Source organism: Rhinatrema bivittatum, chromosome 5, assembly GCF_901001135.1.
Source record: "Rhinatrema bivittatum chromosome 5, aRhiBiv1.1, whole genome shotgun sequence".
In the NCBI taxonomy this organism is placed as follows: Eukaryota; Metazoa; Chordata; class Amphibia; order Gymnophiona; family Rhinatrematidae; genus Rhinatrema; species Rhinatrema bivittatum.
Window position 1 is genome coordinate 52,366,954 of NC_042619.1, and position 21,205 is coordinate 52,388,158.

The window sequence follows — 21,205 nt, forward strand, 5'->3', positions numbered from 1 at the left end:
CACTGAACTTGTGGTGTTTGGAGACAGAATGTTGTACTAATCGTTTGCCATCAATAGATCTATTTATGTTACTTTTATGTTCAATGATGCATTTATTAAACTGTCTGATTATCTTCCCCATATACATTTTGTTGCACGGACACATGGCTGTATAGACCTCACCCTTACTATTACAGTTAGTGAAAGATTTTAATTTAAAATTTTGACTTGTACCGGGAATGGGTAAACAACTTGTTTTAATGTTGACATTACATACTGAGCAATTACCACAGGGCCGGTGTCCAGAGGGTCTGGTATCTAGTTTTGTACACTGCGGTAAAGCTGATGGTGAAACATACTCTTTCAGGTTCTTATCTGTTTTATTGGCAATCAGAAGTTCCTTTCCTTTGAAAGCTGTAAGCAATTGAATAGGCCAATGCTTTTTTAAATCGATATAATATTGTAAGACATATGAGTATAGGTAACAGGGCAAATGAAAAAATGGATGCCACTTATCTCATGCAACAGGTCCTGGGCTTCCAGAAGAGCCAGTTGCCTCACCAATCAGTGTTAGTGGAATCAGCCCAGAAAAAAGCCAAAAGGGACCCGCCCCCACTCTTTTGCCCCTCTGGGGAAGAATCACAGAGCCTTAGATGCGCTAGGTCAGAGACTATTCCAAGGATCCATGCTTATTGCTCGGATAGTGGCATACCAGTTCTACATGAACCAGTATAACCGGAACCTCTGAAAACAAGTACCAAGAGCCACCACAACAGTTCCAGGAGGGCCTAGAATCCATCCATCCTCCAGAAAGGATTGGAAGCCGGGAAGCATGAAGTGAGGGCAGCCTATGACGTCTTTGAGACGGCGTCAAGAGTCTCAGCAGCAGGCATTAGTGCCAGATGCTGGGCCTGGCTAAAAGCCTCCGACCTTCACCCGGAGGTTCATGACAAATTGGCCGACCTCCCCTGCACAGGAGAAAACCTGTTTGGGGACAAAATCCGGGACGCAGTGACCCAACTCAAGGATCACCATGAGACCCTGAGTCAGTTGTCTACTACCACCTCTGACCCCTCTTCGGCGACCTGCAGGGCAATATGTAGGGATTCCAGAAAGTAACGGAGATACTATCCTCCGGCCTCCCGTGCTCGTCCAGCTCGAGCTGCCCAAAAAGACCACCCTCGCCAATCACGAGCACCCAGGGCTCAGCCTAGCCCTGCAGCTAGCTTTTGACTGGCACAGAGAGAGCAGAAGCCTAACCCCTGTGCCTGCGCCATTCGACCCACCGGTGGGAGGCAGACTCTGCCAATTCGCAAACAACTGGTCCCTAATCACCAACGATGGGTGTTGTCCATCGTAGCATGGGGTTACCACCTAAACCTTCTCAATGTTCCCCCAGACACCCCACCCTCTCCGGCGTGGAGCCTCGTAGAACACGCAATGACTCGAGCTAGAACTCTCGGCCCTGTTGCAGTAGAATCAATTCCCCGGGCTCAGTGTAGCTGGGGCCTCCGTCCCATCCTCGACCTCTGGGCCTTAAACAAGTTCCTCCATGGAGAGCGGTTCAAAATGGTATCCCTGGGTACCTTACTCACATTTTTGCATCAAGGGGACTGGCCCTGCTCTCTCGACCTACAGGATGCCTACACACACATTGCCATCTTTCTGCATCATTGAAAATATCTGCGCTTCGTCGTAGGACAGGGCACTTCCAGTACAGGGTTCTGCCCTTCGGGCTAGCCTCCGCACCCTGGGTCTTCATAAAGAGCCTGGCAGTGGAGGGAGCACATTTGCGCCAGAACGGGGTGCATGTGTTCCCATATCCAGGTCCATCCATCGCCGGGAGATGGCCTCAGCCTGCCTGCTCCTTAAGTTGCTGGGCCACATGGCCTTGTTGGTACACCTCACTCCAATGGCCTGCCTGGCCATGAGGGTCAAGCAGTGGACTCTGCAGTCTCAGTGGCACCAAGCATCTCAAAAACTCTCCGCACTGGTCCGGATAACCGAGCCACTCCAGCTTTCCCTTGCCTGATGGGTGCGGGAATCCAACCTGAGAAAAGTACTTCTTTTTCAGCCCCCGACTGCTCAGGTGATCCTGACCACAGGTGCCTCCACCTAGGCTGAGGGGCCCATGTGAACAGCCTTCACACGCAAGGGGTATGGTTGAAAACCGAGACCAACTGCCAGATAAACTTCTTGGAACTCCGAGCGATGCGGTATGCACTCTACGCATTCCAGGATTGCCTGTCCAACAGGGTCGTCTTGATCCAGACAAGACAACCAAGTGGCCAAGTGGTATGTGAACAAACAGGAAGGCACAGGCTCTTATCTCCTCTACCAAGAGGTAGCACAGATTTGGGCTTGGGCCCTGTCACGTTCCATGCTCTTGCATGGCAGGGACTGAGAATGTAGTGGCAGACTGCCTCAGTCGGACATTCCACCCCCACGAGTGGTCCATAAACTGAGTGATCTGCAGGCCCTGGTGACCTATCCGCCTTACACAAGGTTCTTCTATGACAGGGTGGTGTTGCGCACTCACCCTGCCTAAAGTGGTAACTGCCTTTCACCTCAATCAGTCCATCGTCTTGCACACTTTTTTCCCTGAGACCACGCTCTCACCCAGGTGAGCGGGCTCTGCATACCTGGGACTGCAAGCGTGCTCTCGCCTTTTATCTGGAGCATACCGCGGCCCACAGGCAGTCCACCCTACTCTTTGTCTCCTTTGACAAAAATAGACTTGGAGTAGCGGTGGGCAAGCAGACCCTCAGTAAGGGCCATGGCAGCATCAGTGGCGCAATTCCGGGCAGTCCCTATCACTGAGATCTGTAAGACTGCGACGTGGAGCTCCCTCCGCACCTTCGCAGCCCATTACTGTCTGGACAAGGATGGTTGACAGGACAGCATCTTTGGCTAGTCTGTCCTCCGTAACCTGTTTCCAGTGTGAGAACCCAACTCTCCCTACCTAGGACCCAGTATGATGTTCAGGCTGCCCCATTGTTGCCAAAAGCACCCCTGTTGTTGTGGCTATTGCACTTTATTGGGTGCATGTTAGCCCAGTGTGTTCAGGGGGGCAGCCTGCAGCTTGGTATTCACCCATCTGTGAAGACTACCATCCTGCTTGTCTTGGGAGAAGCAGAGTTGCTTACCAGTAACAGGTGTTCTCCCAGGACAGCAGAATGTTGTGTTCGTCCTCGTCTTCCTAGGACCCGTGGAGTTGGGTTCGTCTTCGTTTTGTTGTTTTATTTTTTGCTCATTCTTTTCTGCTTTGATACGAGACCGAATGGGTACCCCCGTGTGGCTACGGGGTTAGTGGCATGCTGGGCATGCTCAGTGTGCCAATCAAAGTTTCTAGAAACTTTGACAAAAGTATTCCGTGACAGGCTTCATCTGATGATGTCACCCATCTGTGAGGACTAATATCCTGCTGTCCTGGGAGAACACCTGTTACAGGTAAGCAACTCTGCTTTTTTGGTTATTGAACCTTTACTTCCACATATGGACAGCAGAAAGCTTTCTTCACGCACAGCTACATTCGTTCTCATGGAGAGCTGATACCTTGTATGTGTGTGTGTTTGGTGGGGAGGTGAGGGGGGTCACTAAATCTGAGGATGGTTAGATACTTGCCATTATGTTTTTAATAGCAGTTATTTCTTTCACAGTATTAAGGGCAAGATTCAAGGAGAGGGTGAAAATGCAACAAGACAGAAAGTCAGTCTACCGCACAGTTTTGAAATTATGTCTGTTTGGCCCAAAGCTCTAAATTTCCACAAGCTTCAGGAAAGGCTGTAGAATTTTTTTGCCCCATGTTGGCTACATTTAGAGGGTAATTTCCAAGGAGCTTCTGCAGGTAAAGCAATGCTTTAAATGTAGAAATGAAACTTTTACATAGTTTCCTGCCATTTATGAAGGTAAAGTTGCCATTACCACTTAATAAAAACCACAAGCGAAGTGAGAAACCATCCAAAATGCTATCAACTGAATCTCTTCAGATATCACAACTGGCCCTAAACTTTTATTGGAAACAATATATGTTAAATGAGGGAGGGGCAATAATCATATATGGCTACCTTGTCCACCTTTCAGTCATGGTGCCCCCTCCTACTCAAAGCAGTCGTCGTCTTCTTATGCCTTCTTCATTTTTAATTTTTTTTTTTTTGCAATTAAAACTGAATGTGAGAAGTTGCAGCGGTTGTAAATGACCCACTAATGAAAAGGTATATTCTGCTGTTGCTTCAGTGTCATGTGTGGCACGATAATCACTCAGAACTAGAATGTGCAAGTCTATAAATCACAGCCGCTGTTAAAGAACACTCTTATCTTTCCTCGCCAGCACCTGATGCGGGGCCGCGTTTTCGATGATTCTTCATTAGGGGGAAGAATGCTGTCAAGTGACTTCTTTCCTTCCACATTTCCTTCTACTGGAGCCGGAGTTCGACCAGCCTAAATGTGGAAGGAAAGAGAAGTCATTTTATTTATTTATTTATCCAGTTTTATATACCGTCGTTCGGTTTCGCCATCACAACGGTTTACAAAGTTTCGATGTATAACATAGTGTTCAAAATATTCATGCGATTGTTAACATAGTTATTGAAGGCGTTAGGAACGTAGTTCGGTTGTCAAACTGTACAGGTTATATTAAGTGCTTGCATTGGTTGTACATGTTTATATGGGCCGGTAGGGAAGGAAATTATAACAAGAGTCATAGGGTGCTTTGGTAGGCTTTGGTGAACATCCAAGTTTTTAGTTCTTTTTTGAAGGTTTTTAAATTTTGCTGTGTTCTCAGTTCGGTTGGAAGCTTTTTTTTTTTTTCACCTGATGAAGAGTCATCGAAACGCAGGCTGGGTCAGGTGGTGGTGAGAAAAGATGAGTGCACTCTTAACAGCAGCTGTGATTGTCAGTCATGCATGTTCTGGTTTTAAGTGATTGTCGTGCTGCTAGCGGTGTGCCTAGACTGGATAAGAAGCTAAACATGATCAACAAATATCCATAGCCTTAAATGTTTTTCCTTCTTCCTGTGTGCATTATCCATAAGGGTCTTTTTTTTTTTTTTTTCCTCAGCTGCCGCTCCTCCACGAGTGGTCGATGAATGTACATCTGCCAAAGATGGTAAGACTCTTGCGTAAAATACAGTTTATTTACATGGAGTCAGCTTGACTTTTCTGAAGAGGTCCTTTTTTTTTCTTTTCAGCAGCTGGCCACCAAAAACTAGAATTGCTTGGTAGGAGCCTGGATGCAAAAGAAGCCAACACAGCCCTCGTTGTACTTTTCATTGTGGGAGTTCTCCTGCTGGCCATGGTGCTGCTGCTCTTCGGTGCTCTTGTGCTGCTCAGAAGAAAGGTGTCTTACTGGAGTATTGAAACTACTTCACTTCCCGTGGATAATTTGTAGATGCGACACATTGAATGACCATTTCTGGAAACGCATTGCACTCCATGAGGCACTATTGGCGGATGTGTTGCTATAATTTATGATAATGTTAAGTTTACAAATGTAAATGGGGAAACACTGGGTTAGGTTCATGACATGTGAGGGCAGAAATTGGTGCAATAATGTTGTTTTTAGAGGACTTGATGTTTAATTAGTAAATTATTGAACTGGCAGATCTGAACAAAAGTTAGAATGCATTGTCATTTTAAAAATGACTGAGAGGCTTCCAGCCTTTCGATTGGTTAGATGGCTCTGTAATACTCAGGCATGGACCAATAGCAAGGCAGCTTTAACCATTCTTGATAGCAGTCCTGAAATTTCCACTGAGCCAGTTAAACGTATACTTTGGATTTTCGATTTAGTTACTTACCTTCCCAAACCTGTGTTCAAGGCAAGTTACTATTCAGTTAAAATTGGTAGGTCCCTTCCCCGGAGGGCGTATAATCTAAGCTGCTGCCTGAGGCAATGAGGATTAAGTGACTTGCCCAAGGTCGCAAGGAGCATCAGCAGGATTTGAAGGTAAAACAGTGTTTTACCAGCAGAAATGGGCTTTATTTTTATAAAGTTACCTTACCTGTGTGCCGGTAAACTTAAGTGTTTATTAGCATGACATGTGAAACTTTACTCAACAGTAGGGGGAGGCTTCGCACGTGCATACTGTGGAATTTTCAGCAGTATGCGTGTAGGGTTACTCGGAAAAAATCTGCATAAATTAGCAGGGGTGTATGGAGGTGGGTAGTTTTCCCAGGTAAGTTTCAAAACGAAAGTGCGTGTGTAAATTCACTTTCAAAATTAGTGCAAAGTCTGCGGGTAAAAGATACCGGCAGACGTTGCACTAATGCAGGCAGCTACAAAGTTACCCCCTTTAATGACAGTAATGCAGTGGAAGGCATGCATTAAACATTTGAATACACTTCCCAGGAAATATCTCTAATCTTTTTATCCCACAAGGGGTTCAGTTTTGAAACATATCCAGATAAGTAAGTTAGAAGAATAGACTTATCCGGCCAACTCAGAAGGGACATTCAGCAGCACGGCTATGCTGCTGAAAATGCCTGTAAAAGTTGCTAGTTAGTCGAATACTGTAAGTCTTATCCGGCAAACGTTAGACTTGCTATTGAGCAAGTCTAACTTATCCGGTTAACTTAACTGGATATGCCCAAATATCGGCACTGCTCTGGCTGTTATCTGGATGAGTAGCTCCTCTCTGATCCACCCACCCACCACCTATCCACATAACTACTTAGCCGGTTAAGTAGTGACCACTGATCACAGCCAGATATTCAGCTGCCACCACTTAGCAGTTGGTAAGTTGCTACTTATCTGGCTAATAGCACTGAATATCAGGCTCAAGATACTCAAGCCATGTACTGCACACGTTCAGTGCCTAAGTAGTAAAGCATAGTATTCTTAGCAAATGTGGTAATAATTGTGCTAGGTACAAAGGCTCTAACACAGCCCTTAAAATGCACTAATTAGTGCTAATAGAGTGGCAGTATATTTTACCAATGCCATGTATTATTTAAATCGGTATGCAGTTGAGGGAGTTTAGTGCATAGGGGATAAAGACTAATCTGCATTAACCGGCATGAAATTTCCTGCACAGCCATTACTGTGGGAAATTTTACACGGGGGGGGGGTGGGTGGGGGGGGTTTAGGATGGCATAAGAGCCTTTTCACACCTGCACTGCTGTATTTTTAATCTGTATTTCAAAAGCGAGAACTCAACTGCCTTGTCACTGCCAGGAAGCCTGACAGACTTTTTTTTTTTTTAATTTTCTTACCCCTGTCTCCCATCCTTAGACCTTGGGCTGATTTGTGTGTGTGTGTGTGTATGTATGTGGGGGGTGGGAAAGCAGCGTCAGCATTTCCCCACATCAACAGTAACACCACAACCGCACTAAGTACTAACCTCGGCCCTCTGCCCGTTACCGCAGAACTACTACCACAGCCCTAACCTGAATAAGCCAAGCTTTAGTGCCTCCTGCGATAAACCTCAATTTACCACTGCTTAGTATATAAAGTACTTTGCAGTGATGAAGACGTTATGTGTAAGGGGCACCCCTGTCTCTTGCAGTTTAGCTGCAGGATTGGTGCTTCCCAGTAGAATCACTGCAGAAGGACTGGGGGTGGGGGGGTGGAGGAGGAGCTGCGTCAAGCCAGAGGCGGCAGCAATAGCAATGGCAGCTTGCACATCACTCCCGCTTTCCACCCTGTGCCAGTTTTCCCCCCCCCCCCCCCCACCTTTTCCCGCTGCTGGTCGGAGAAGGACGGCAGCAGTTCAAAGCACGAGAGGCCTCGGGCAGCAGAGAAAGAGGAAGCAGTCCCAAGTTGCTGTGTCCTCCATGCACTTCTCCAATCAACAAGCCCCGATCAACGGGGAGAGTTAAAGTGGGGAGGGGATTATCATAGGGTGGGGGTAGTGAGAGATAGGGTGGGGAGAAGGGTTTAAGCTGTGTGTATGTGAGTGTGGGGGTGAGAATCAGAGGGGATGTGTGTGTGTGCAAGTGAGGGGATTGGAGGGGATATGGGCTGAGTGAGGGATCAGGAGGGGCGTGGAGCGAGTGAATGAGGGGATCAGAGGGCGTGTGCATGAGTGAGGGAATAGGGAGTGTGGGGTGTGTGTAAAATGGGTGAGAATCAGAGGGGAGTGTGTGTGAGTGAGGGGTCTGGAGGTGGTTTGGGGAGTATACGAGCGAGTGAAGGGATCGGAAGGGAGGCAATGGGTGAGTGAGGCAATTGGGTAGGGAGTGTGGAGTGTGAATAAGGAGATCAGAGGGTGAATAGGTAGTGTGTGTGTGCATAAGGGAAGGGATCTGCTTCAGGATGAAGGGTAGGAGAGAGTGGATCTGTGTCCCCCCCCCCCCCCCCCCTTCTCCTGACCCATCCAGGTTCCCTGCCTCTTTCTCCATTCCCCTCTTGAACCTCTTCCCTTCATGCCTCTTCCTCCTGCTCCTAAAATTCCCCCTTTCCTCCTCCCACTTTCCCCAGCCCTCCCCCGAGATCCCTTTTTGCATCTCTCTCTCTACTTTGAGATCCCCTCTCCTCTTCCACATTCCCCCAGATTCCGTACCCCTGCTCTCTCTTCCCCTTCCAGCACCAATCGCTAACATCTCTTGTGCCCCCCAAAAACAAAAACAAACATCATCCGGACACACAGGAAATATTGGAAAATGTCTTTATTTTTATAAAGGAAAATTCAAATTTGCATTTTAATATACACGTTTATGCATATGTGCTGCATAATTGCTGCTGAATTTCAGAAACCGTGCCATAGAATTTTCTAACTCTTGTCACTGAATCTCCTTTCGAGCTGTCACAGAAAACTGAGGGCTTTGGTATTAGAGTATTGAATGGGTCAGCTGTGTATTATTATTATTATTGACAAAGATACTGCAGGAGAAATGAATGTTAACTTCTACTACTGAACACAAAGCTTAAGTTGATTGTATTCTGTTATCATGCTGCATAAATAGGCAATAACAAAGTAATCGTGAGATTTGTAAATCCCTGCTGATAATGTGCAAAGCACTTCTGATGCTTGAATATTTATATTCCCAATTACAGCTGTAGCAAGTAGAAGCCACTGGCAATCTGCAGCGTCAAGGGACAGCTTGCAGTTAGCTCTGTTGAATTCAGAGGGATGGCCATGAGCTGCCACGGCAAATCTGAGGGGAAATCATGGATTGCCAGCAATTTTTAACCGGTAGCACTAAACACTGTTTCTTAATTTCCATCTGTTAAGGCCTTTGAATCAAGAATCTTCCTCTAGAAAGTTTAACAGTCTTTTTTATTTTGTATGTTTCCATTCCAGTGTTCCACGTGTTAACAATAAGCCACAACTGTGTTTTTGAAAAGACGGATGCCCTGAGTGTGCATGAGGCACAAGGCAAAACTTATTCTCTTAGGGGCCGATATTCAGCTGCGGAGCGGCTAGATAAGCTAGCCAGAAATAGTTATCGGGTTAACTTAACAGGGATGTTAAGTGGCATGGCTGTGCTGCTGAATATACTTGGCTATCTTAAAGTTAGCCAGATAAGTATATCCTGCTACTTTAGGACATCCCTATGGAATGACCAGAGTTAGCCGCATTGGTTAAGTGACTAACTCCAAATTTTTGAGCCCCGAAACACTTCCCAGCCACTCCCAGACAGCCGCTGATTTATGCAGCTAAATTCTAGTCACATAAGTCATTATATGGCTAGAATTTAGCCGCATACATCTTTAAATATAGCCAGCTAGTCATTTAGATGGATAACTAAAAACTTATCTATCTAAATGGCTTTTGAATATCAACTGCTTAATTTCACCCAGGTAGTGTGGCAAGGATCTGTCTTAATACAGAATATCTGAAAATGCAGTATTATTAATAAAACTGAAAGATTTGGTAGAAAGAATCATTAGCCACCTTATAAGCAAGTAATAAGAGAGATCTTCGGTGACCAGATAGTAAGTGGAATTTTACTGAAGTCAAATTCCAACCATCATATTCAATTTCCCATTTCTGTTGCATTAATTCTAATTAATGTGTTATGTTTATTTTTTCTTTCTTTGACTTTGTAAAATGTGGAATTCTATAGGGAAGTTCATCAACATGGTCAGTCACCGAAGAGAAAGAGATATCAGCATAGGATTTGTTTAGTAAAACATTTTTTCTTGCCAAATGTGTGTATTCTTTTAATACATGTTTGCAGTGTTAATAATAAACCTTATAATGAACTGCAATAGATGAGTTTTTTGGGGGTTATAGAAGTAATTCAGTCACTCACATTCATTAGGAGCTCCACATGCTACAACGTATAAGTGTTGCACCAGAGGCGGACCCTTGCTCCGAGGTGGGGTTCACACAACCCATAGGTAGGGACCTATATGTCACCACCATTGGCAGGTGTTGAGGGACGGAGGACAACTGGCACTTCACCAATACCAGCCCTCGTTCCCCACAGGTTGAGCCTTTGGGAACCTGGGCCGGCTGGACTTAGGTGGGTCTCCATATGTTGTCATCGATGGAGGGATCAAGGTCAGCCCAGAGACAGCAGTAGAAATATGATACAATCTTGACAAGGTAGTGTCCCAGAGCCCTGGGTGCCAAAGGAACAAAGTCACACAAGGGGCACCCGAGCAAGAACAGGCTGAAGCCTGAGTAGACCAAGTCCAGGACGTAGGCTGAAGAGGCGTCGTGGAGCAAGCTTGAGTCAGAGCTGGCGGCGATCTGGAAGTAGTGGCAAGCAAGGCTGAGGTCTGTCACGGAGATAGTCAAACATAGGCAAGGCAGAGGTCCGGGTCTGGAGAGAGGCAACGAAGTAGTCAGGCAATGCAGAGATCTGGGTCTGGAGAGAGGCAACGGTGTGGTCAGGCAAAGCAGAGGTTGAGATCCAAGAAGGCAATCCAAAGGTGGGTTGAAGAACAGGAACACGGGGACCAGGAATGGAGTTAGCGAGGAACAGATGAAGGTTTAATTAATTCCAGGATGGTCCATTTCAAATGAGAAAAATCAATGAGGCAATATGGGTGCTTGTAACTTCTTTGTATTCAAACAGCTTTGATGCTCTATTAGACATATTCGTGTCTTGCAGCTGGTATGCCTTTCATAAATTGCAAGGACTTTGCAAAAGATAGTCTACATTTTCGGAATTGCAATCAGTATGGTTGTAATGAGCACGGTATCCATGAGCCCTTACTGCTGTGGCATGCTTGGCGCAGCCTAGTAGGTGAACTTACTAGGCCCACGCCGACAACTGCTGGACATGCCCTATGTTGAGACAGGCTGCAGCTTCACCTATACCAGCCACCTCCACCTCCCCCATTGGTCAAGCCCTTGGGTTCTTTCAGCTGGAGGTGGTTAGGTGGGTCCTGAGGGTAAATATGAAAATGGGAGTCCAAGGCCAGGCAGTAGTCAGGGCAGACATTCCCTGCACTTTTATTCGTCATCTGCGTAAGCCACAGATTAATGTCCTGAGTACCCCAAGACATAAACCTATTACCTTCCATCTTGTCCCGAAATTTCTCATCATAATTCAACCATGCCCAACCCTCGTAATCCTTGAAAGCACCTACTATGCTATCACCGTAGGCTAAAAGCGCACCATATTGCCCAGGCTGATAATGCCCCACTACACTCGCTAGCCTAAAAAAACCCCTGACCCAATTCAACATGTTTTTGGACACTTTAAGCCCGTCATCAACACTACCCTTCTTCTTTTTATTTTTTCCTTTCCGGACTCTCCGTCTGCCTTCTAACAATTTGAATATGTTAACATACTTCCGCTTTTTAATTCTGCATCGTAACTTCTTAGGCACCTCTTCCCAGAGCTCCGTCAAAGACGCTAGGAGGAAGTGTCCGTGGAAGCGGACTCCGAGCTAGACTCCGACGAGGACCCCTTCCTCCTCTTACCCTTCTTTGCTCCCTTAGATAATCCTACCCTCTGCTGCTTTACCTGATGTCGCTCCTCGGAACCGATCATGACACCTCCTTCCGCTCCTTCGTTCCGGCCCTGTCGTCGCCCATCCCCTCCCCATGTCTGCTCCGGCATCCTCTCTCTCCATGCTTCCTTGCAGGACGGTCCTGGAGTATCCGCGCTCGCTGTCCCTGGAAAAAACAAACGCACCAGCGGCAACATCTCCTCGAGCATTCCTGTTCCCAGATTCCCTCCTAGCCCTGCTCCCAAAGCTGTCTCCTTCCTTACCAAAAGGAAGTCCGCTGTCCTCCCTCCTAAATCCTGTCCTCCCTTTCTTCACATTCAAACACCTCCTCCCCACTTCTCTCAATTGGAGACCATTCCTGCCATCCCCCAAAGCGAGCACGCTTAACGTCCCCTTTCGTATGACTAACCAAGCTGTAATCCCCAGCACGACCACCTGAACCCGGTGGTGAATCCCCTTGGGACCTGTGCCCACCCTCACCGCGTGCCTGCCCGGATGCACTGCTCTCTGCAACTTGCCTTCTCCCACCGCTGCACGTGGCCCCCCTCTGCTGCGCCCTCGGGAACTTCTCACTCCGACTCCTCTTTCTCTCGCCACCCTAAACTGGACCGGACTGTCTGACCCCGACCTCTGGCACTCAGACTGCGATGCGCTGCCCGTCCTCCTTCCTTCCTGATCGGGGAAAACATTTTTTGCTCACTGCCCCTCCCTTCTCCTTCCAACATTCTGGTATGCAAACCCCCCCCCATCCCTGTTGGGCTCAGTCGGGTGCGGCTTACTGATCACAGTGGGAAGCTTTGGGGAGCAAGGAAAATCCCTCCCCAAAGCATTCAAAGATAAATCAAGCAGAGGCGCTTGGCAATCACTCTCTTCCCTGCTAGTCGTGTCGTCCCCCCCGAACTCCTGCCCGAGCTCAGGGCCGCTTTCCCCTGAACTTGCTAAAAGCGCGGCCTCAGGTGGACTGGGAGAAACTCCCCTCACCTCAGACTCCACAGGGCTGGAAAAACGCGCGGCAACGGTGACTCGCCTGCCTGCCTGTCTTGCCTCAGGCTTCCCACCGCGCTCCCGGCCCCTCCTCATAGTGGTGCGGGAGCGCCAAAATACTCTCAGCGTTGTAAGAGAAAGCTCCTATGCCGATTTAGGGTCAAAAACTTTTTTTTTTTTTTTTTTAATTACCACAAGATATCTTCACACAGAGCTGACAACCAGATAAGCACTTCCTTCCTAGCTAAGCCCCATCGAAATGTGAAACCACAAACCTCATCTCTTTTGCATTTCCTTCCCCTCCCTCTGTGCTGCGCGCGACCTACCCATGTTACAGCATCAGAGCAGGACAAGCCCGCCCCTCTGCTCATTTATTTCTAAAGCAAGGGGCTCGGGCCAGCTCTGCTGCACGCGCGGTGTGGCACTTTGTTTAGTTAACACTAATTCGAGCAGGGACTCCTCAGGGAACGTCGCCGGTATTCGTCTCGCTGGCCAAGGGGGGGGTGATTGCTGCAATTCCGAGAAACACGTTGGTGCTTTCCTCTCAGCTGTCAGCTCCGAGGGCCTCCCCCCGCCTTTCCATTCTCTCTCTCTCCCTCCGGTGCGCGCTCAGCAGGAGGGAGAGCTCAGGGGCTCAGCCAGCGTCGCGCGCCAGCCGCGCCCGAACAAAAGGAAAGCCCCCTCGCGCCGCCACCTGCAGCGGCCGGGGCCCAGGGAAAGGAGCCCGGCGAGGCGCGCGCCCCGAGATGCTGCAGGGTGGGTTTTTTTTTGTTTTTTCCGGGTCCGTTGACTGCTGTGTGAATGCTCACTGACAACCCCGGCGGAGGGAGGCGAGTGACATCTGTCAGCGGCGGCGGCTGCCGTTCACGATTTTTGTCTTGAAGGAGCTGCTGGAGCGCAGCCATGGCGATAGCTCACCTGGCCACCGAGTACGTCTTCTCCGACTTCCTGCTGAAGGAGCCTTCCGAGGCCAAGTACAAGGGGCTGCGGCTGGAGCTGGCCGTGGACAAGCTCGTCACCTGCATCGGCGTGGGGCTGCCCCTCCTGCTCATCTCGCTCGCCTTCGCCCAGGAGATCACCATGGGTGAGTGGGGGAGGGGGCTACCCAGGGCGGCTCTTCCTGGCAGGGGCGACACAACTCACAATACTCTGATTTCTGGCTCACGCTCCGATATTTTAAGGGTACAGATTTCTGTGCAATAACGCGGTTTAGGAACTTCTAGCGAAAAAATGTATGATTTGTTAGCCGCTACAATCCAAACTGCGGAATGCATTCTCCCTGGTGTATGCACATCTTTGGACTTTGTAGGGAAAAATCATTACGAGAAAGTGGGATGCAAATGATTGCTTTGATTATTACATAGACGATTTCCCTATCTAAAGCCTCTCGGATATTTAGTAAGTGGAGAGTTGTTGGAGCCTTTTTTTTTTTTTTGTCCCGGAGAAAAGTGATTGCTGGGTAGATTAGACGAGTTTATTGAACCAACATAAGAATAATATGCAACATTTCTGAATTATTTGTATGTTGGATCAATACAAGATATCGCATCCCTCGAGGCTAGCACAGTTATCGAAAAGCGAGGGCCAGATTCATTAAGGCTTTTCTCCCATTTTATGTCTGTGGGAATTAGATACCGAGTTTGGAGCAGGAGCTAGAAACTGAAAACTTTGGTGGAAATGCTGTAGCAGTGGTAGTGGCAGGTTTGGAGCTATAGTTACACTGAAATCACAAAACATAAAGCCATACAAGGTTTCGCATACAATGAGCTAAAAATTCATTAGGAGATGTACAGAAAATAAAATCATTGCATGAAACGGTTCCTATAAATTTCATGTCGGTAACTGAACTTAAAAAGTAAGGATGTGAGATGGAGGTGGCTAAATATCATTAAAAATACTAAGCAGTAAGACGTGGTTAACAATTTACCAATTTTAATGTATTTTAAGGAGGAGAGGTGTCTGTACACACAAGCCCCCATTCCAAGAGCCAGTGCTTTGTGTTCTTTCTATTTCAAAAATGATATATTTATGCAATCTTTACACATTTTCTAGATAATGTCTCTTATTATGAAATAATGTCATGGAAACACACAAACATGCGCACACACACAAAGAAAAGAAAAGATAAGTGGAGTGGCACCTTATAGACTAACTAATTTTATGAAAGCATGAGCTTTCATGGACAAGAGTCCACTTCATCAGTTGTGGACACTGATCTGTTATAATGGCAGATTTTAACACAGTTTACAGCGAGTGGGGCCTATTTATTAAAGTGCATTAACAGTGAAACTTATTTTTATAGCACTGCTGCACAGTGGTGATAAGTATTCAATATGACTGTTTCCTAAAGTGCTTACAGGCGAAGTGGGTACCTGAAGCAATGGGAAGATAAAAGTGCCTTGCCCAAAGTCACAAGGATTATCGGTGGGGAAAAGTGGGATGCAAACTTTCCTGCTCTTAGCCTGTTGCTCTAACGCAAGGCCGCCACTCCTCAGGTGCTGGTAGGCAGGGCACTTTGGAAAATCAGCCCCTTGATCATAAGAACAGCCAAGAGTGGGTGAGGCGGCAGTGGAACTGGGAACTACCCCTGTTACCCCATCCTATGTTGAGACTTAGAGAAGGATCTGACTGCGGAATCTTATCACAGAGAAACAAGGACAGCTGTGATGGCCCGATTTAAAAATAGAACGCGTGACCTGGTATTTCAGAACACACAGGGGAATTTAAAAATAATTACGCCCCCTTATTTTCAGGGCTGTGGGTCACAATTACAAAAGCATTTTCGTGTTACCTTCACAGAATCATGAAAGATTCTGTCTGTCGGATTCAGGAGTATGGTAGACCTTGTGCCTGAAAAACTATTTAAAGACGCAGTCCCTGTCTGGCTCCCATACAAAATTAACTAAATTTGTAAGCAATATGCATGAAAAACATCAGTAACACAGCTGTTATGTGACTTCAGCTACAGAGGCCACATCAGCCCACTCCTTCATAAGGTAGACTGGCTACCAATCCCCTACCGGGCCTAATTGCCTTCAGTCCACTAAATGACTAGGACCCAACCTACAAGCCCTCGCGCTGTCTCTCTGATCCAAAGAAGAGGCTCTACCAGTGCCGGTGGAAGGGTCTCCAGCTGCCCTAGGCGGTGTCGTCACGTGATATCGCTCTCTCTCTCGTTCTCTTTCAAATCGCACACAACAAACAATTCCAGCGCCTCAAAGAAATACGTACCCCCAAAACGGAAAACATCCTCCAGTTCCATTCCTTACCCACGCCTTTCAAAACTGCCACCCTTACTCTGCCATCCCACTCGCTTCCGGCGCCCTAGGCCACTGCCTACTCTGCCGAATGCTTCCGGCCCCGGGCCCTACCAATCCTTTCTGCTAACAAGGACTCCAGGCTGCCCTGGTCCTGCACTCTGCACTTTCTCCTCATTCATCCCCCAGATTCCGGAAATCTCTCCTGATAGAGGCCACACTGGCAAACTGATATACTGCCGGGTGGTAAAGAGTTATTTTTCTACCAGCCAACCCCCCCCCCCCCCTTGAAATCACCAAGGACTGGCCACCCTCTAATCTTCCTGCCTAACCTAGCTGAACATCCCTATGTCTGCTATTCATACCCTACTCTGTATCTATGTACTGTCTCGATATTATGTATTATATTATATTTTATTTATTTTGTATTATTTATTTGTTTATACCACACATTAGGTACTTTGTTTACAGTTGTTGTATTATCTACCTTATATTACTCAACTAATCCTGTACCTTGCTCTGAATACTCTTGTAGGAGGGTGAGTAACAAATCCTTGTAATAAATAAAAAATAAATATAGATTTAAAAAAATTAGCCAGACAGAGAGTCCAATGGCAAACAGCATTCTCTAAGATCTCAAGAGTAGCAAATTGTCCTTAACGCGGGAACCTCACAGTTCCCCTGCCTTGCCCATTCTGTGTTCTAGGGCCACAAGCTGGATTTGGTGATCCTAAAAGTCAGCCTCATAAGAACTGCTCCGAATTTTAAATTCCTGCATCTGCTCTGACAATGGAAAATTCTGGCCACAGAGAGACTTCTCCAAACCAGCTATAGTGGTCCAGGGTAATAACCTTAGGTTTTGACAGGCCGGATTTAAACTTTCTTGAAAGGGTCTGTACCCGACCCATGCTGAGTGAGGTTCCTTTGGGCCATCAGAACAGATTCTTCTCTAGACTACTTTGCCACCAGCATTTTTGCCCTGCCCGGTATCACAGTCACTGTTGAAATGGCACTCATAGCCATGAGGCCTGCACTAGTACTATAACTGCTGCGCCGCTGATCAGTCCCATGGTACCACAGCGGCCCCTGAATCTGTAATGCAGATCTGCTCTGCAAACGGGTCTCCATCTGCTGTGCTTTCAGTTCCAGCCAAGGTTTCCATGGTTTCTGTGAGGATGTTGTGCACAGCTGCTGGGGGAGTGCAGCAAAGCTACAGTCAAGGCAATCTCATGGTCTAGGTCAACTGGTGGTGCATCTGCCTCCATCAGAGAACCCAAAATACACCATCTCAGGAGCCTGACCCACAGCTGCAGCAGACAAAAAAAAACCAGATCCATTGCAGTCACTCCTGGGGGAAACAGCAACCTCAGACGGAAAGGAATGAATTCTTCCTTTTCTTTTATTCATAGGAAAATGTAATTTTAATTAAAAATAATAATTAGGAAAATAGCAGCTTCTAGGGAACTCAGGCAGCCACAATATACTACAGATCCACTAGCTTGGATTCTCCGCTTGTGCACTTTCTAACACCTGAACTAGTAGAAAGGAGCATTTTTACAAAATCTCAAATGAGCATGCTGGAGTTTTTGTATTTCTGTAAGTATATTTGACTGCTTATCTTTCTATAGTGTTGCTGTACCAAATTAAGTAAAAAGGTATTGATTAGCTTGCATCAGAGAGCCTGTTAACCCTCTGATGTCATTGAGAGTGTGATAAACCTTGCAGAAATAGAGCCATGATGATGTAATCAGCCATGTAACACTGTTGCATTAGTAGAGACAGAAAAGTTCAACTTGCTGTTTGCTCTGGTAAGATTGTTACAGTAACGCTTTCTGTGGGAATTCCACACAGTTACAGCGTCAGCTGTATCTGAAAAAAATGCTCTTAAGCCCTTTATTTCCATTTTGGGCCACATTTACTAAGCATTTTTCCCATAGACACAGAATAGGAGGAAACCCTTAGTAAATCAGGCCTTTTGTGTCTATAGGAAGAATGCTTAGAACAGAGAGTCTGCTTTAAAAAAAAAAAAAAAAAAAAAGAAATGCTGAGTTTGGGAAAGCTGAGAGTCAGATCACCAGAAAGTGTGTTAGCTTTTGCTTGATAAAAAACCTGGGTATTTCTTGTTTGTTCTGAGTGTAAAATGTTGCCATTGCATTTGAGTGTCTCATGAATTGACTCCAGATGTACCTAAGTAAATACCATGGGATTATGTAATTCTTCAGTCTTCTCAGTTATGGTGTCCAAACAGTGTACACTAGAATTACTACAAGGCAGGAGTGGAGAAATATTTAGAAAACCTGGGCATCAGCCAAAATTGTTAGCTGCCAGAGGAAACTTATATTCCAATTTATTGTTTGTTTGGTTTTATTTATTTATTTATTGCTTTATTTTCTTCTTTGCTTTATTTTTTTTTTTCCTTCTCATTTTGAGGGAGGCGGAAGTCTTGCTTTTTCAGCTGGGGGTATTATCTATATAAATCCCTCGACTAATCCTGTACCTTGCTCTGAATACTCTTGTAGGACAGCAAGTAAATCCTTGTAATAATTAAATACAGCTTAAAAAAATTAACGAGACAGGGATGGTAACTTTCAAACTGGTGCGCCTGCGCACACTTGCGTACGTACGTCAGCCCGCACCCAGGTATGCGACCATTTTATAACATATATGTGCACGGTATAAAATAGTCTAGCTGCACACACACATGTGTGCCAAATTTTAAGTGAAAGGGGGCATGTGCCGACACCATTCCCAGTTTTACCAGTTCATCCCCAGTTCACCCAGTTAGGAGACAGTTCCTCCAAACCTTCACTCCCCTTCAATATCCCCGACCCATAAAACCCCGCAGATCTGCCTATTTTTCTTTAATTTTTAACTTACATGTCATTCATAGCAGAAGTAAAGCTATGCAGCAGGGGGGCCTCAGCACACATGGCCAGGTCATGTAAGTATTTACACACACATCTCAGATTCATGCCCTGAAATGCCCATGACCCGCCCAAAACTTCAGAGATGTGCGCGCTGCGGGAGATAACACACATATCTCAGCGGCTTTCAAAATCCGCTCGGTGCATGCGAGCCTGACTTATTCACGCTCCCCCTGCATGTGCCGGAGCTTTTAAAATTCACCTCTCAGAGTCCATTGCCCAGCTGCATTCTCTGAGATCTTAATCGGAAAGGGTAATAGCAAATTGTCCCCACATTCTCCTGCATTGCCCATTTTCTGTTCTAGAGTGGGGGGGGGGGGGGTTTCTTCTTTGCTTTTCTTTCTCTTTGGCACCCTCTGTCATCTTTTTCATCTGTTTGGGCAGAGCTGTGCAAGAGTGTTAGGTGCCCTAGGTGAACCTTCAGTCATGCACTCCTCCCCCCCGACTTACCTACTTGCAGCAGCTCCAGCCCTGCACTCCGTTCTTTGGCAGCATTTGTTCTGGCACAGTTCCCCTCTTTCTTTTCCCCTGACCAGCATCTTGTCTTCTCCCTTCCCCACAGCATTCTCCTTTCGCCCCTCCACTCCATACCAGCAGTGCCAGCGTCCTCTCTCCCCATGCCATTCTCATAAGATATACCATACTGTGTCAGACGAAGGGTCCATCAAACCCAGCATCCTGGTTCCAACAGTGGCCAATCCAAGTCACAAGTACCCAAATATTAGATAAATCACAAGCTACTGTTGCTTATTAACCCAGTTACATTAACTGCTGTAATCACATTCTCTGGCAATGAATTCCACAACTTAATTATATGCTGAGTGAAAAAATTTTTTTTTCTTCGATTTGTTTTAAATGAGCTACTTGCTAACTTCATGGAGTTCCCTCTGGTCCTTCTATTATCTAAGAGAGTAAATAACCGATGTACATTAACTTGTTCATGTCCTTTCATCCACCCAGGATACTATGTCTCTCTCCACTCCTACCAGTTCAGTGCACCCACACACTCACACTCTCGTTCTCACCACTCACCCAGCAACTTGTCTCTGTCTTTCTTTGCATCTCCTACCCAGTGTTCATTTCCCCCTCTTTATCCCCTCCTACTACAGCTGCTTCAGCCTCCTCCTACATTCTTTGGCTCTTGACCCAATGGCTTCCACAGGCAGCAGTGGTCCTGGACCTTGTGCTAGCAGAATTTTGGCACGCTAGGCAATCACCTAAGTCACTTAATAGAAGCACCACCAGCCTTAGGCAGAGGGCTGAGCCTAGTCACATTGGTGGCCTATGAGGTGTGTGGTCCCACAGTTCTTTCTATCTGCAGAAAAAAAATGTTAGCTGCCAGGGTGCTGAGGCACCTAGGATTAAAAAAAAGCAACAACTTTTTATTTAATCAGATATAGCAGAAACATACTACAGTATGGGAAATAAGCCAAATACTCAGCATGTTGTACCACTGCTACAAGGGTACTCATGCTTTGGCTAATCGTGAAGAATTCATGTGAAACTTTCACAAGAAATCATGTGAACTCTGTATTTAACAGCAGCTAGTAAGATGTAAGTTGACCTGACCAAATGACCATGTTGATGTACTTTCATAATCGTACGAAATGTATATGCCTTAGATGGAGCTGCCAGATTTTCTTTTTTTTTTTTTTAATAAAGAACCAATCCATTTTATACAGGTAGGATTATGTACTGTTATGGTACTCCTGTGAATTTTTATGGTTAGAAGTCATTTGTTTTTGTTATTGTTATATTTGTACATTGCCTGATATGCAAATAAAATCAGAGTACTGATATAGGTGATTCATAAATCCTAATAAAGATAAGATTTAAAATGAACAAGTTGCTTTCTAATTCTCTTAATTGTAGCACAGCCAAAAATTCACCTGACGGAATTGCCTGTGATGCTCAGGGACATTTCATTTTCAGATTTGATTTGATTTTTCCTGAGAGTTTCAATTTTATAACAAAAGAAACCAATGGAAAAATGACTTTACTTATTTAGACATTTTATATACTGTTGTTCCATTTATAGATCACAACGGTTTACAACGTGACATTCATAGTTATCACTTAACAGACAAACAATGATTGGTTACAGATATAGTATTCCTGTACAGGCATTAAAATCTAGAGAGCTTTCTATTACATATCAATAACTGGTCTAGTACTTCGGGTAAGGAGTACAGGGTTTTGTTTGTTTGTTTT

The 21,205-nt window shown here is 46.0% G+C and overlaps 3 protein-coding genes across 11 annotated transcripts in view; 2 read left to right on the plus strand and 1 right to left on the minus strand.

Moving 5' to 3' along the window:
• The window catches only part of LOC115091957 (hephaestin-like protein 1), a 27,555-nt gene extending 20,520 nt beyond the window's left edge, over positions 1-7,035 (plus strand). Inside the window, exons 3-4 of one of the 2 annotated variants that reach the window (XM_029602348.1) lie at positions 5,038-5,085; positions 5,168-7,035. In XM_029602348.1, coding sequence (XP_029458208.1) covers positions 5,038-5,085; positions 5,168-5,367 — 248 coding nt within the window. In that variant the 3' untranslated portion in view covers positions 5,368-7,035. The remainder of the gene's footprint in view (positions 1-5,037; positions 5,086-5,167) is intronic. The other variant, XM_029602349.1, reaches the window with a different exon arrangement.
• LOC115091956 overlaps positions 1-13,073 on the minus strand; it is a 19,237-nt gene extending 6,164 nt beyond the window's left edge. For 2 of the 8 annotated variants that reach the window (XR_003856850.1, XM_029602346.1), the window contains exons 1-2: positions 11,844-12,995; positions 4,313-4,419 (exon numbers count right to left, since the gene is read on the minus strand). Coding sequence is in view for 2 of the 8 variants with exons in the window: in XM_029602346.1 (XP_029458206.1) it covers positions 4,313-4,419; positions 11,844-12,038 (302 nt within the window). In the remaining 6 variants the exon portion in view is untranslated. The other 6 variants (XR_003856853.1, XR_003856851.1, XR_003856855.1 and 3 more) reach the window with 4 other exon arrangements.
• A 158-nt stretch (positions 13,074-13,231) lies between these two features.
• The window catches only part of LOC115091955 (pannexin-1-like), a 75,206-nt gene continuing 67,232 nt past the window's right edge, over positions 13,232-21,205 (plus strand). Inside the window, exon 1 of the mRNA XM_029602344.1 lies at positions 13,232-13,897. Coding sequence (XP_029458204.1) covers positions 13,717-13,897 — 181 coding nt within the window. The 5' untranslated portion in view covers positions 13,232-13,716. The remainder of the gene's footprint in view (positions 13,898-21,205) is intronic.